At 32.2% G+C, this 16,959-nt stretch overlaps 2 protein-coding genes across 2 annotated transcripts; both read left to right on the top strand.

Annotated features, from left to right (window-relative positions):
- Positions 1–5,192: 5,192 nt before the first annotated feature.
- LOC111367591 lies at positions 5,193–6,956 on the top strand. The gene is made up of 4 exons (XM_022988545.1): positions 5,193–5,601; positions 5,852–5,914; positions 6,077–6,151; positions 6,424–6,956. Exons 1-4 carry the CDS (start codon positions 5,293–5,295, stop codon positions 6,853–6,855), a joined length of 879 nt encoding a protein of 292 aa, XP_022844313.1. The 5' UTR covers positions 5,193–5,292; the 3' UTR covers positions 6,856–6,956.
- Positions 6,957–14,865: 7,909 nt separating this feature from the next.
- LOC111367590 lies at positions 14,866–16,705 on the top strand. Its single transcript, XM_022988544.1, has 4 exons — positions 14,866–15,350; positions 15,601–15,663; positions 15,826–15,900; positions 16,173–16,705. Exons 1-4 carry the CDS (start codon positions 15,042–15,044, stop codon positions 16,602–16,604), a joined length of 879 nt encoding a protein of 292 aa, XP_022844312.1. The 5' UTR covers positions 14,866–15,041; the 3' UTR covers positions 16,605–16,705.
- Positions 16,706–16,959: the final 254 nt, after the last annotated feature.

The following is a 16,959-nucleotide window of genomic DNA, read 5'->3' as shown; positions in this document are numbered from 1 at the left end:
TATACTAAAAATGTGTTAATTGTTCCAATGGTCACTAAACTTAGATCCATGTCTTTGATTGGCCACTGAAATTTAAAATATTGAGTTTTGATTATTGAATTTAGGTCCATATCTTCAATTATTCACTGAAATTTAAAATGTCGAGTTTTGGCCATTGAACTTTAAAAAATATTGTACATTACTGACTAAACTTTGAAAAATATTAAACATTACTCACTAAACTTTAAAAAATGTTATACATTACTCACTATAAAATCAATATTTTTCAAAATTCAACAGTTGTGTTAGTGAGTAACGTACGACATATTCCAAAATTCAGTGACCAAAACTCTACATTGTAAAATTTAGTGAGCAATCTAAGATATAGATCTAAATTCAGTGAGCAATCAAAGATATTGACCTAAATTCAGTAACCAAAACTCGACATTTTAAACTTCAGTGACCAATCAAAGACATGGACCAAAGTTCATTGACCATTGTGACAATTAACTCACTAAAAATTGTACTTTATATTGGGTTTTCCTTTTCAACGTCTTAACTCTTAATCTTCAATTTTTCGTATAGAAAGTGTTTGTTGTTGTTATGTACAGTATTGAAGTTACTGGATGTGTTTTATACTTTTTTATTTTATATTTGAAAAAGATAAAATGAAGTATTTTATTTGTAAACACCTAGGAAATAGTATATAATTTAGTAATGATAATAACTTAAAAATTACCGAATGCTGTTAATGTACTGGATGGTGATTCTCTTAGTCTAGTTAGCGACTCTAAAATGACTTAAAAACATGCCCAAAAATTTACAACCTAAGCTAAAAATTGCGAAAATATGTCAAAAAGCAAAGAAGGGATGAAAAAATTGGTTGCATTTCAAGTATCGCCAAAAATTAGGATAGAAAATCAAACTTCCCATGCCGAAATATCAAAAGTACCCCCTCATCCCAGGCCATTGCACGGGCTTCTGTTCATAAAATTTGTAAAAAATGTCGCCTAATCCGTAGGTGGGAGCTCAATTATAGTCTCGAGCTTGAATTTTGCTACGATTACTTAAGAGACTCAAGTCGAGCCTTGGAACTCTTTGCATTATTTGAAGTTGTCGACTTTTCAAGATTTCTCATTTGCCCTCCAAACTTCCAAGCTTTAAATCGATCTTTTTGGAACATATCGCATCTGAGCCAAGTCTTCATTCAGCGAAGGGAATGTATATGTATAGTTTCTTGAGAATGTCATGATATCTGGCAAATTGCTTGTCAAGTTGAATCTTTTTGGCATTTGAGAAAGGATGAGAGGGATCTATGGTTTTGCAGGCACTGGTGCCTTCATCTGGGAAAATATAAATCTTTTTTAACTGCATCTTTGCCTGTTTAGATATTCCATTTGCTCCTAGTCCGTGGTAGCACATTTTCGTTTACTATAACTGGTCTCTAGACTAATATTTCTGAGAATTAAACCCAACTTCAGTAGTGATGATGTGAACCTCTCTCCTGGATTAGTATTAATGTTGTTTGGCGGTGCACCATATGATCTTTATGGTTTCCTATTGAAGCTTCTGGGTTTCAAAGTTTGTGTCAGTTTTCTGCAGGCAGCTGACTTCTTCAATATTACTGAATCAATCGTGCTAGACACTCAAGCTCAAATCCAGATTGAACACGTGTTGACGCATGATTGGAGAGTTTGTCTCTTCAATTCCCTGTTTTTAAGTCTGGCTAAGTGACTTTATTCGTACTAATGCGATTAGAACCACAGTTTTCTCAAACAAGATTGTGAGCTTGTACTGCCGTGACTCACTATCCTGATTCCAATTACTCAAATTTTCCTTGTCAATGTCCATACAGAGCTAGCTATAGATGCATCGACCTCATGAATACCAACACCTTTCTTGAGCACTACCCTCACAGCTGATAAAAAGAGAGCATTAGTAGAAGAAAACCTCTTGAGAAGTTTGTTTGTTTCATTTCAATTCCTTGTTATCGCTGAAAATATTGTAAGAAAGATGTGATGTCTTGCTGCAACTTGGCAGATTAGGATAATGGAAGATATATATTTAGTTACAAACTTTGAGCAAAGTCCTCCCAAGTTATGATGCTTTTGTCTGGGTAAGATGATAGCCAATCTCATACAACTCCCTTTAATGTATATGTGAACGACCTCATTTGGTGGTTTAATAGCTTGGCGACACAACTTCAAACGTGCATACTTTTGTTCTAAAACTCCAATTTGTGGTCGGTAAATTATGTTGAACTTTAAATTTTATGTCCTTTCAATGATATATTATGCACTTGTTTGAGCCTCATTCTTTTCGTGAGAATGAATTTTTGAATATTATATTGACAGCAAATGTACGGTTAAAAAATAAGGAAGAGTTTTGAATTTACGAGTAATATTTTTTTTATTAAAAAATGTGTCATTAAAATGATATCAAAATACTATTTAAGATATATATATATATATTCACAAAGAATGGGGCTCAAATAGGGGCTATATGTGAGATGTAGATCTATATTCCCATGGCGCTTTCCGAGGTTTCTTCTTTCAATATCTTACATTCGTTTGGCTCCATTCTTATTTTTCCCTATAAATAGGACTATCCCTTAGTCATTCATCACCACCACAACAATCACAATTTATTTAGCTTTTCTCCTTATATTCTCACTCATTTTCTTTGAAAGATTATTGAGCAGAGAAGATTGTTCTTTTAGTGAAGCTTTGGGTTCAACTATTTGTTCAGAGTTTGTTTGAATTATATGACAAAAAGTCAGACTGTTGTAACCTGTAGAGAAAAAGTTGTAAAGAAAGTTACGTTGTATCGTGTTTTAGGTTTTGCCAATCGTAAAGGACTTGAATATCGTTAAAGAGAGCGAGATATCCGTGCGATAGTCCATTCGATTTCGTTATTTTCCCACTTATTTTGTAATTCCATTTTCTATTATTGAAATTTCATCAACATGTTCGAAGCTAGAGGTTGCTCCTAAAACCTGAAAAGATTATGAAAATCCACAGGCATCCAAGCAATTTACTAACAAATACATTTTCAATTTCACGTCCATAAGCTATTTAATCCTTCTACCCCCGCCTCACCCCCGCCTCCTCTCCATTCGCACACGCTCCTCACCATCACGCATCTGAGCAAGCTAACTAGCATTTGCTTCTATTGGCTCTGTAGATTTTCCACTTCTCCTCAAGATTCATTTAGCCCCGGTTTGAACTCCATTCTCAAAAATTCATTTTTCGTGAAGTTTATTTTAAATCACATTCTTCCAATAAAATAATTTTATATATAAACTCAAAACTTTTCCTAAATTAAAATCATGTCCTTTAAAAAAAAAAAAATAATAATAATAATAATAAATCACTATTACTAATATAGCTCCTATTTGTGCCTAATTTTTTTTGGTAAGAATGCATATTGGAATAATAAATTAATGGATAATATGTGATTAAAAAAATAAGGAAAAATTTTAAATTTTCGTGCAATATTTATTTTATTGAAGAATATATGATTAAAAAAAATAAATAAATAAATAAATAAATAAATATATATATATATATATATATATATATTGAAAATAGAGGTATTTTAAAAAATATCTAATTTCATAGGTGTCAATTGAAAAATGTGCACTTTTTAAATTTAGTACTAAATTGTCTTTTATGCCCTTTATAAAAAAAGAAGCAATTTATTTATTTTTTCAATTTGATGCGGTTTTCGAGAAGTAACTTCTATGAAAAGTTACATTAAAATGATGTTCTCAACATTTCAAATGTCATTCTCGATATTTGAATTCCTTTTATATTTTAAAAGTATACATGTCAAACCACAATATTAAATGTTCTCGACATTTTAAATCTCTAGAATGATATTTCATTCCGAATATGACAATTCTCTACACTTGAAATGTCATTCTTGACGTTTATGTGTCAATAAGAAAAATAGCATTAATTGCGATTTGACATGTGCACTTTTGAAATAAATATGATAGGTTATGTGTGAAAAATTTTATTGGCCAATAAAATTTTTATAAAAATATACATTTCTTGTCTTTTTATAGAATCATAAATTGTTCATAGTGATATTTTGGTCCAAAAATATTTCAAAATGGACATTTTTACAAGAATTTGTGAAAGTTGACATTTTTACAAATGGACATATACAAGTAGACATTTCAAGCAATTTCCTCTTGAAAATAATAAGGATTAAACAGGGGGTCTATTATCTCCACACACACACACACACAAAGGCTCGAATGGGGGCTTAATACGCCCAAAAGTTGCTATAAATAGAATCTTAAGTGCTCAGCACATGTTTGCATCCATTTCTAAATTATTTTTTTTCCACTTATTTTCAATTACACATTGCATGTGATCCATAACTTTTATCAATTTCAATAATAAATTTTATCAAGTTATTAAGCTCTATCAAAATACATTAAAAATATGATTTTTGTCAAAATCAAACAGGGGTTTAGTATTGAAAAAGATGATTGCGGATACTAAGCTGCAAATAACCATAAAAATCAAATTCTTTACATTTTACAATTTATGCCCTTATTTAGTAGGAATTAAAGTCAGATTTTTAGTAAAATTTGATATACCTTGATAATATATGTAGTCAAAAAATTGTGGGTCCAAGAATTATGTGGTTAAAATTAATTATTAACTTTAATTAAAATTAAAATCTAAATATAATTTTTACATTTTTACCACATAGAGGTTATATTTTGTTGTTTAAATAATTTTTTTACACACTCTCCAGTCTCCAAATTAGGGTAATAGAGGACAACACCCAACCTTATTATTCCCAAAGTGCAACACTACAACGAATCTAACTTTTGCTTTTTATAGTTCCAATTTCTTGATAACCAAGTAATTGATGAAGCTGTTTTTCATTCTTATTTTGTCAAAAAAATAAAACGAAAAAGAAAAAGAAATCTTTTCGTTTCAAGGGCAAGTCTTCTTACCTTAATGGGAACTGTTCCCTTTTTACTTCTATTATTCTTTATGTTTTTTGCTTATAATTTGAATTTCAGTTTCGACACACGCTGCAGCAAAGAGCCAAAGATTACCATATAAGGTCCAAACCCTAGACAACCCTCGATATCTACTTTCTTGACACGTGGCATCGCCTACTCTCTCTCTCTCTACCCATGGATTTCGATTATTAAGCTCCCCCTTTACCCAACCCACGCCCTAAGCTTCTCTCTCTCTCTCTCTCTCTCTCTCTCTCTCTCTTGCTTTCCTCCTCTCTTCTTGTAGCAAAATTCAAGTGCGGAAATCAAGAAAAGTTGAAGACAGAATGAAACAGAGCAAAATAAGTTGTTTCACAGAGGAAGAGATTGGAGTGGCAGGGATTTTACTCGATTTGGGAAATTCAGTTGTTGGATCAGAATCAAGACACAATCTCTTATGGGGTAGTAAAAGGAGGAGATCTACTCGGGATGCTCCGGCTCCTGCACCCGTATCAGAATCACCGTCCATTAATGGAACTGAGATTGAAATCGAACCTCGAGTCATAGTGGAAGTTCCATCCACAAGTCCAACGACGCCTCTCTCTTTTTCGCCGAGTGAATCTGATGAAAAGTCCAAGCATTCTTCCAAGAAAAAGGTATTTCTTATTTCAATTTTTTTCTCTACTACTATTTTTTGTATGGATTTGTTCTGGGTTTCTATTTTCTTGGAGTTTTAACATCTGGATTTTTTCCGCAATTCCTTATTTTCAGCCTTTAATGTTCTCCCCTGTTTTTAGGCTCAGTCGAGATTTTAATTTTATTTTTTCTGTCAAGTTTTGTACATACGTTCCATTGCAATTGAAGAATTGTAATGAGTAGCTCTGTGATTTTTTGTTGAATTTGCAGACAAAGGAGAATTATATGGAGGTTATAGATGGATTAACTAAACGCAGAGATTTGCTCAAAGGGGTGAGTTCGTAATTTCCTTATAATTTTCCATATTTATCTGTATTTATTTATTTTTATATAGAATCTTGCTTTTTTTACTATTTGTTTGTACTTTGTACAATGTTTCATATTTTCCAGAAATAAAAAATTGAAAGGGACTCCTTTTTTGTGTGAATTAAACAGGAAGTAGAGAATGTGAGGAATCACTACAACAAGTTGAAGGCTTACAATATGAAGTTGAAATCAATGAAAGAAAAGGTATGCAAAACCCGTTGTTTGATCTGTTTAAAAATATAGAATAAAAACAATGTATTAAGCAGTGATTTTTATGAGAATCCGAGGTTTAAAGTCGCGAAAAGTTTTGAGTTTACGTACTAAATATTTTTATTGTTTGAATGTATGGCTAGAAATAAATACTTAAAAAATAGAGTTTTAAAATAATGTTTATCAAACATTGGCTAATCCTTACAATTTTTGCCTTTTTCATGTTTGTTTGTTAAGAATTTTGATTACATGTGTTGTACTAACAGGCATTAACAACTTGCCTCATAAACGAAGGTTCCCATATGGGAATGAGCAGTTTCTTGAATTTTGAGATGAATTTAGCCCAACATTATCAAATTACTGCCGTGCCTCATCACCAGCCGTTCATTTTAGATCAGATGGCCACAGGGTCATCATCATCATCGTCACAAATAAGGGAAAGTATTCACTACCCATTTATCCCAATGGCACCATCCAGCAATGGATTGGAACATGTAAATCAAGTGGGCCCAGTTGGACTTCCTGATCTGAATCTTTCTCCTGAAGAGGCTTTTCTGGTGGAACCATCCCAGCCGTTGGATGTCAATAGAGATCTTGCCGGTAAACGGGCCAGATTTGCCGAAGCCAGGAGGTTGAGGAGAGGAATAATCAAGATTAAGCTGACGAGAAGTGGTGTAAAGACTCTGCGAAGCAGATGATCTTGGCAACCTTTTTTAATAAAAAATTAGTTACTGATTAGTGTTAATTAGAGTGTAAATTGGAGAGCTCTATAAAGATAAATTTCCACGTGTTTTATGAATATTTTTCCCAATTTTCGAAATGGATGCAAATGGTAAAATACTTTTTTCTTTCTGTATGTTTTCTCTGCTACCGCTATCAAAATGTTACTTCCACTGATAATTTTGACCTTTTTATTTTTCAGGTTTGAGAAATTGATTCCAAAAGTACCTAAAGTCATAAAATAGGACTTAAACATTACTTTGTAGATTTTCAACTAAAGAAAGCAATTCTTTTAAAAATCATTTTTCTTCAAACTCATTTTTAATCATACATTCTCACAATAAAATAATTCTACACATAATTCAATTTTTTTCCTTCATTTTAGTTATATATTCTCTAAAAAAAAATTATTTTAAATTCTATTAACTCAAAGGGGCTCTAATGAGAAATAATATCGCTTTTTAAGTGTGTGCGTTAAAATTTTTGTTTGTTAAAAATTGATCAAACTTCATTTTTAACAATAGATTTCATTGGATTCATAGTTCATAGTTGTTATTCACTTTTCATCACATGTTTTATAAGATCTACCAACGTGTATCAACTTTTAGCTACATCACATAATCTCTAAAATTTATTAAAAGAAATATTATTTTTTTGTCGCTATTTAATGATCTAACCCCCGTCATTTCATATTATATGAATGATATTTTGATTATTTTCCTATCCAATATTTACGTTCTTTTATTAAGCCCTTGTTTGAGCTCCATTGTCTACCAAAACATGTTCTTGAACAATAATTTGACTTCATTTCAATTATATATTATTGAATAAAATAATACTACACGCAAGTTCAAAACTTTTCCTTATTAATCATACATTATCCATCATAACAATATTACAAAATATATTTTTTGAAAAAAGAAAATGAAGCTCAAACAAGCCCTAAATCCTCGAAAAAAATAGACTACAAAAATGTACAACTCTTTATTGCACGACTTTTATAGGTAAAAAAGAAAGCAATCAAAATGTCAAAATTGAAATGAGGAAAGAGTAAAAATGCAGATGGTGTATATGATGGATAATTTGAAAATGTCATATAAGACGAAACATAATCTCACATTTTTATAGAAATGCATCTTATTTCTTATACAAGTATACGTGCTCGGCTCAACTTTTTTATGTTTTCATTTTAAAATAGTAGAATCTGACTCTTTATCAGTAGGATCAGCAAAAAAATAAAGGGGAATTTTAAAAAATGGCCAATTTCATGCTTGTCAATTGAAAAGTGTCTAATTTTGATAACTCTTGTAAAAATGGTCAAATTTGATACCAAAATGTCTATTTTATCCTTAATGAAAAATAAAACAATTTTTTTGGTGTGTCATGAATTTCGAGGCTAAGTAAGTAGCTTCCATGAAAAGCTACAATAATACTAGATATTATCGAATGGATTTATTTTCTTGTATTATTACTAGGTATTGACTCATTATTTTGGGGGAAAAAAAGGAAAAAGATGAAGTAGAAAATCAATTCATATAAATTTATTCAAAAAGCTTAATCTCATTCAAATTTGTGAGTTGATTAGGCTCTCCACAATTCTTGGTAGAAGGTAATTTTTTTAATCTTATTTTTTTGTTGATAAGTTATGTTTAATAGTCATTATATATTTGATTTAAATGGATTATATTATCCGAACAATTACTCAATATTTGTTGTAAGATTATTGGAGCATTTAAAAAAAAAATCATATTTATTATGGTGTGTTCCTCAATCACAACCTTCTTAAATAACTTTGATAGATAGAAATTTAAGATAGTTGTGTATTGACAATATTATTAATGGTGGGAATAAATTATTTGCAAAAATGGTGGTAGAAGTTGAAAAATATGATAAACGCATATGGTGAATGTAATCCAACACACATTTTTTCAAATGTCGAGAATAATGTTAAAAACTTCGCTAAGCTAGGCATCATAGTTGTTTAGCTTTTAACATATTGCGTGCGAGTAGCATTTGTCATTTTAGGTATTTGTCTGTTAGTTGATCTTATTTGTGTTGATGGCATGTAAGTACAAGGGATGTTATAAAATTCATTGTCTAGCATGATGGTTTATTCATCAATCATTTAAATAACGCCAACATGGCAATAACAACCCAGATGGAATGAGAATAACACTGAAAGAATGGAAATCAATTCGAGGGGTTTGTTGATTAGATGAAGACATAATGGAATGACTAATTTTTGCTTAAAAAAAAGTATGTGTGCATGATCTTTGAAGCTATACCATGTTCATATAGAGGAGTAAAACATGAAATACATTGCATTAAATGGCTACTCACCAACTCCTATTCTATGTCATTACATTGGATTAGGATTAAAAAAACTTATGCTTTTCAACCCCAATGTAATGCTATAGTTATTACACACCTAACAGGATTGCTAATTAAGGATAATAGTTTAAAACTCCACTTGTTTTCATTTAACTCTTCGTTTAATCTCGTTATCATTTTACCCTTTGATTAATTGGTTTTCATGAGTTCTTGATATTTCATGACGTTTTTGACATTTGAAGAGTTGCTATTGACATTTGATCACTGTTTATCTCGACACTTAACACTAATGTTGTTTATAACAAAATTTCATTCCAAACATGAATATTCTCTACATTTCATTAAGTTTTTGATATTTGAAATTTAGTTCTCAACAGTTGGTACCTATTAATCTCAATGCTTGACATTTCACTTATCAGGAACGATAGTTCGACAATGGTAAAACATACAATACAAGAACTAACAAAATAACTTGAAACCATATCCACATCTCATCAGTAATAACATAAATAAATTGCATACCATGCCAATAAACAAATATGCCAAACATTCATATCAATTTCAAGTTTACATCCAATGGTCGAATAATACCATCAACCAAAAACATTAAGGATGATTCACAAAATGTCAATGCAATTATTTTCCTAAACATTCATACAAGGTTCTACTCCAACAACATTTTCAACTTCTTGAACATCCCTCTTACCAATTTTACGGCTTCTGTGTGTGTAAGGTATCTTCGTGTTTGCACTGGACGTCATGGGACTCAAAGATCGATGCCTGAGTGGAGGTAAAGCATCCACATTCGTGGAATCCGCAATGGTGGCATTCGGTGGATTATCAATGGAGACATCAACTAAAATGTTCATACTTGTAAGTGACAAAAACATATCTTGAGAACTCATGAAAGTTGGAAAAATACAGCTTCAGAAATCTATACAAATCAAATAGATAGACTCTTATCTCTTGACTAGTGCTACCCCTTGAGCAAGTAGCAGCTGTTAATTCCCTAAACAAGTATACAAAGTCTAAATCAAATGTACTTAGAACCTATCTGGGATGGATTTTTGGAGCCCAAAATTTATTTATTTTTTGCCCTTTGGAAATCAAAAGAAGCCGTCATTTTTTACTGACCTCTCACAGGTGGGATGCACAGTCCACTTCAACGGCTTTTTTTTGCTTAAAATCCACTGAACAAGCAGAAAACAGACAAGTTGTTAATTTACAATAGTGATGTCCAGGTAATTATCCATATTTTTCTCGGGAATTTGCTGACCTCTCCTTTTATTGTCATGTTTTTCATCATGGTTGACACCAAACCAAAGAGCTATTTTCTCAACTTCCTCATTCCAAGGGTTGATTGCCGTACCTGAGCACTTCCTTCAATTCTTAACTTAAATTTTATTGTTGTCATCTCATTCAATGGAATATTTCATGAATATGAACCATCATTCTTTACAAAAAAAAATTATTTATTTATTATTCAGGTACAGAATTACTTTCCGCCAAGAGGACATAGGGATGTCAAAAGGGCCGAGCCACTCATCGGCTCATGAAAATGGGGCTCGTGGACGGCTCGAGCTCGTAAAATCACGAGTTACGAGCCCGAGCCCGAGCCTCGCGGGCTTGGCTCGCCTAAAAGGCAAGCTGCTTGTGTGCGAGCCCACGAGTAGCTCGTTTGAATGGGGCTCGTGGCTCGTTAAAAATAATGGCTCGTGGCTCGTCGAGCCCTCAAATGTAAAGTGACCAAAACGGTCACTTTTTTCGGTCACTGAAATAATTTTTTTTTAATTTTTTCCCCCTTCTACTATAAATACCCCTTCTCCCAAAGATTTTTTTTTCATATCAATTGCTACTCCAAGTCTCCAACTCTCTTTATTATATCAATTATCGAGTTTTTACTCTCTTGTGCTGCAAAATATACAATATCAATTCATTTTTTGCAGTTTATTAGTTACAATTTCAATTCATCCATTTCTCAATTCTCACAATCTCACTACATTTATATTCTTCTAGTTAAGATTTCATCATAAACAATCAAACAAATGGATCAACGTTCATTTATTGAGAGCTTGTTCGATACAGGATGTGGGCCACATCATGGCGAATCGCCTAGGACACCGCAAAGTCAATTTTCAAATGAATTTGTCGGTCTAAATGACTACCGATACCTGAAGATGTTCACATTCACGGTCAGGGAAGCCACAATCCAATTGATTTGGATGATATTAACGTTCTCGAAATGGAACATGAGGATGAAGATTCTGAATTAAACATCCCAGATGCGATGGGAAAGCGCAAGGCCAAAAAATAAGCAAAATCCTGGGATCACTTTAAGTTGATTTCAACGGGAAAAGTCGTCGATGACCTTACATAATCTAAAACAGTATGTAAATACTGCCAACAAAGATTGGCATGATAAAAAAAAAAATTGGTACCACCCATCTCAACCGCAACTACAAAGCATGTGCGGCCAGACATGGACTTCTTCCAGCTGGTCAAACACAATTGTAATTTAGTAGTATAAGCGCTGATTCTACAACTTCACCCCTATCCACATGGGTGTATTCGGAGGACAATACTCGAATAGGAATAGTGAAATTTGTTGTCGCCACTAAGTTGCCTCTGGCTATTGCAGACAACCAACACTTCGTTTCGTTCGTGAAAGAATATCTACAACCGAGGTACGTTGGGGTAAGTCGAAACACTCTTCGTGCCGATATAAAAAATTATTTCAATAATTCAAACAATAATTAATTATGGATTTGCAACAATATAAGGGTGTTATATCTTTAACTTCTGATATATGGGAATGAGTTAATAAAAGAGCATATATAGCTGCAATCGCACACTATATAGACCCATTTTGGTGCATACATAAGAAAATTATTGCTTTTAGAATTATTGAGTTTTCTCACAATATTAATAATATATATAATGCTATTATCAGTTAGAGAATATCATTGCGAGAATAAAATTCGATCTTTTACTTTTGATAATACTAGTGTTAATAAGGTAGTCGTCGATAAATTGTGTAGGACATTTCAACCTGATTTTGGTGGGTATTTGTTTCATATTCGTTGTGTATGTCATATCTTGAATTTAATTATGAAAGATAGTTTAAAACATATAAAGGATGATTTCAAAGGATTAAGAATGCATTAGTATATATTACGATCTCTCCTAGTAGAAAACAAGCATTTGAAGATTTTTGTGCCGAACTAGGGGTGACGGCTGCTAAAACATTTGTTAGCGACATAGGCCATAGATAAAACCCTACTTACTTGCTATTAAAGTCATGTGAAGGTTTCGAAAATTTAATAACTAACTTTTATAACAATAGACACGTTAGAAGTGATAACGGTGGTATGTTAAATGAGTCCGATTGGATTTTAGTTTTGAAAGTTAAACGATTTTTGAAATCTTTTTATGAGACCATAAAGATTTTATCCGGCGTTTGTTATCCCACAAGCTGTATGGTGCTTAAACGCCTTTATATAATTGCAAGAACATTCCATAAATATAAAAATGATCCTGCTTTTAGTGAAATTATAATTGCTATGGAATTAAAGTTTAGAAAATATTGGGAAGAACTGCCTATATTATTTCCTTTAACATGCGCAATGGACCTCCGATATAATATTTCGAGAACTAAATACGTAATTGATCAAATCAATGAAGTTTTAATACTTGATACACCTATCACCTATAAGAATTTAGAACAAATATTATGTGAAATGTAGGATTTATATGTGAAAAGAATGGGTGCGAATGTTAGTCGGGTACCCTCTGCACCTACTCTTTCTGCTGAAATTGAAGAAAATGATGCCGAAATAATGAATTTATTTCAAGGCATTAATACATTTAGATATGATGCAATTGCAATGTGTTCATATAGTGTCATTTCGTCTATATTTGCATCTCATCAAACATCCGTCGAAACTCAAAATGCGATGTCTGCCGAATTAATTGATTACTTCAATCATAATATGTCAACAGACAGAACAATTAAAAAAAGTTCATAAGAAGTAATTGAATTCTGGCGAAAGTATGAAAGACGTTGGTCAATTGTTTCTGCAATTGCGAAAGATCTGCTGACACCTCCGGTTAGCACTGTTGTTTCGGAGTCTGCTTTTAATACAGGTAAAAGGGTTTTGATCGATGTCGGGAGCCGGCTGAAAGAAGATGTTTTGAAAGTGTTAATGTGTGTGAAGGATTGACAGAACGCTCATTTTCGACTACAAGATAAATACGCTGAAATTGCATGTCATCAGGTAAGTGATATTTGATTTAATTATATTAATCAAAATTTCTTTATTTTTTAATCGTTAAATTTAATTTTCTTTAAAAATTTGTACACGTTACAACAAGTTGTTCGAGTACAATTTTTAACTCCGCCTACTTAAAATTGATGTAGCCGGTCCCAAACCCGGATAAAGGAGGAGGATTTACATTTTATCTACTTTTAAAAGAAATAAAAAAAAAATATTTTTTGTAAATGTATTTCAAAAAATAATTCATCTTCATTATATAAATATTTTATACTTTATAAAAAGTATTACAATATGATATAAATAAAAATAAATAAAAATTTATTTTCGTTAAATTATTTGTATTTTTTAACACTTTTTATTTTTTTTAAAAGTGTTTTATATTATTTCATTTATTTGTAAAACTCTTAAAAACTAATAATAATAATAAAATAAATAAATTTGGACGAGCCCACGAACTTGTGGGTCGAGCCGAGCCCGGCCGAGTCGGCTCGACTTGGCCCATTGTCACCACTAAGAGGACAACACAAGCTTAAACCATAAAAATCTAGCAACGTCACACCATGAAACAAATTTGTCAAAACATCTATCGTGAAAGAAAAGAAAAAAGTGATATCTCCTTTAGACACACCAAGTGTTAATCTCAATGATGTATGGTACACCGACCAATGAAATATCTTAATTCTGTAATTAAAAATATGATTTTTGTCAAAATCAAACAGGGGTTTAGTATTGAAAAAGATGATTGCGGATACTAAGCTGCAAATAACCATAAAAATCAAATTCTTTACATTTTACAATTTATGCCCTTATTTAGTAGGAATTAAAGTCAGATTTTTAGTAAAATTTGATATACCTTGATAATATATGTAGTCAAAAAATTGTGGGTCCAAGAATTATGTGGTTAAAATTAATTATTAATTTTAATTAAGATTAAAATCTAAATATAATTTTTACATTTTTACCACATAGAGGTTATATTTTGTTGTTTAAATAATTTTTTTACACACTCTCCAGTCTCCAAATTAGGGTAATAGAGGACAACACCCAACCTTATTATTCCCAAAGTGCAACACTACAACGAATCTAACTTTTCCTTTTTATAGTTCCAATTTCTTGATAACCAAGTAATTGATGAAGCTGTTTTTCATTCTTATTTTGTCAAAAAAATAAAACGAAAAAGAAAAAGAAATCTTTTCGTTTCAAGGGCAAGTCTTCTTACCTTAATGGGAACTGTTCCCTTTTTACTTCTATTATTCTTTATGTTTTTTGCTTATAATTTGAATTTCAGTTTCGACACACGCTGCAGCAAAGAGCCAAAGATTACCATATAAGGTCGAAACCCTAGACAACCCTCGATATCTACTACTTCTTGACACGTGGCATCCGCCTACTCTCTCTCTCTCTCTACCCATGGATTTCGTTTATTAAGCTCCCCCTTTACCCAACCCACGCCCTAAGCTTCTCTCTCTCTCTCTCTCTCTCTCTCTCTCTCTCTTGCTTTCCTCCTCTCTTCTTGTAGCAAAATTCAAGTGCGGAAATCAAGAAAAGTTGAAGACAGAATGAAACAGAGCAAAATAAGTTGTTTCACAGAGGAAGAGATTGGAGTGGCAGGGATTTTACTCGATTTGGGAAATTCAGTTGTTGGATCAGAATCAAGACACAATCTCTTATGGGGTAGTAAAAGGAGGAGATCTACTCGGGATGCTCCGGCTCCTGCACCCGTATCAGAATCACCGTCCATTAATGGAACTGAGATTGAAATCGAACCTCGAGTCATAGTGGAAGTTCCATCCACAAGTCCAACGACGCCTCTCTCTTTTTCGCCGAGTGAATCTGATGAAAAGTCCAAGCATTCTTCCAAGAAAAAGGTATTTCTTATTTCAATTTTTTTCTCTACTACTATTTTTTGTATGGATTTGTTCTGGGTTTCTATTTTCTTGGAGTTTTAACATCTGGATTTTTTCCGCAATTCCTTATTTTCAGCCTTTAATGTTCTCCCCTGTTTTTAGGCTCAGTCGAGATTTTAATTTTATTTTTTCTGTCAAGTTTTGTACATACGTTCCATTGCAATTGAAGAATTGTAATGAGTAGCTCTGTGATTTTTTGTTGAATTTGCAGACAAAGGAGAATTATATGGAGGTTATAGATGGATTAACTAAACGCAGAGATTTGCTCAAAGGGGTGAGTTCGTAATTTCCTTATAATTTTCCATATTTATCTGTATTTATTTATTTTTATATAGAATCTTGCTTTTTTTACTATTTGTTTGTACTTTGTACAATGTTTCATATTTTCCAGAAATAAAAAATTGAAAGGGACTCCTTTTTTGTGTGAATTAAACAGGAAGTAGAGAATGTGAGGAATCACTACAACAAGTTGAAGGCTTACAATATGAAGTTGAAATCAATGAAAGAAAAGGTATGCAAAACCCGTTGTTTGATCTGTTTAAAAATATAGAATAAAAACAATGTATTAAGCAGTGATTTTTATGAGAATCCGAGGTTTAAAGTCGCGAAAAGTTTTGAGTTTACGTACTAAATATTTTTATTGTTTGAATGTATGGCTAGAAATAAATACTTAAAAAATAGAGTTTTAAAATAATGTTTATCAAACATTGGCTAATCCTTACAATTTTTGCCTTTTTCATGTTTGTTTGTTAAGAATTTTGATTACATGTGTTGTACTAACAGGCATTAACAACTTGCCTCATAAACGAAGGTTCCCATATGGGAATGAGCAGTTTCTTGAATTTTGAGATGAATTTAGCCCAACATTATCAAATTACTGCCGTGCCTCATCACCAGCCGTTCATTTTAGATCAGATGGCCACAGGGTCATCATCATCATCGTCACAAATAAGGGAAAGTATTCACTACCCATTTATCCCAATGGCACCATCCAGCAATGGATTGGAACATGTTAATCAAGTGGGCCCAGTTGGACTTCCTGATCTGAATCTTTCTCCTGAAGAGGCTTTTGTGGTGGAACCATCCCAGCCGTTGGATGTCAATAGAGATCTTGCCGGTAAACGGGCCAGATTTGCCGAAGCCAGGAGGTTGAGGAGAGGAATAATCAAGATTAAGCTGACGAGAAGTGGTGTAAAGACTCTGCGAAGCAGATGATCTTGGCAACCTTTTTTAATAAAAAATTAGTTACTGATTAGTGTTAATTAGAGTGTAAATTGGAGAGCTCTATAAAGATAAATTTCCACGTGTTTTATGAATATTTTTCCCAATTTTCGAAATGGATGCAAATGGTAAAATACTTTTTTCTTTCTGTATGTTTTCTCTGCTACCGCTATCAAAATGTTACTTCCACTGATAATTTTGACCTTTTTATTTTTCAGGTTTGAGAAATTGATTCCAAAAGTACCTAAAGTCATAAAATAGGACTTAAACATTACTTTGTAGATTTTTAACTAAAGAAAGCAATTCTTTTAAAAATCAGTTTTTTTTCAAACTCATTTTTAATCATACA

This window comes from Olea europaea, chromosome 18 (genome assembly GCF_002742605.1).
Source record: "Olea europaea var. sylvestris chromosome 18, O_europaea_v1, whole genome shotgun sequence".
In the NCBI taxonomy this organism is placed as follows: Eukaryota; Viridiplantae; Streptophyta; class Magnoliopsida; order Lamiales; family Oleaceae; genus Olea; species Olea europaea.
The sequence above is the reverse complement of the archived record's forward strand: the minus strand, read 5'-3'. Positions and strand labels throughout refer to the sequence as shown.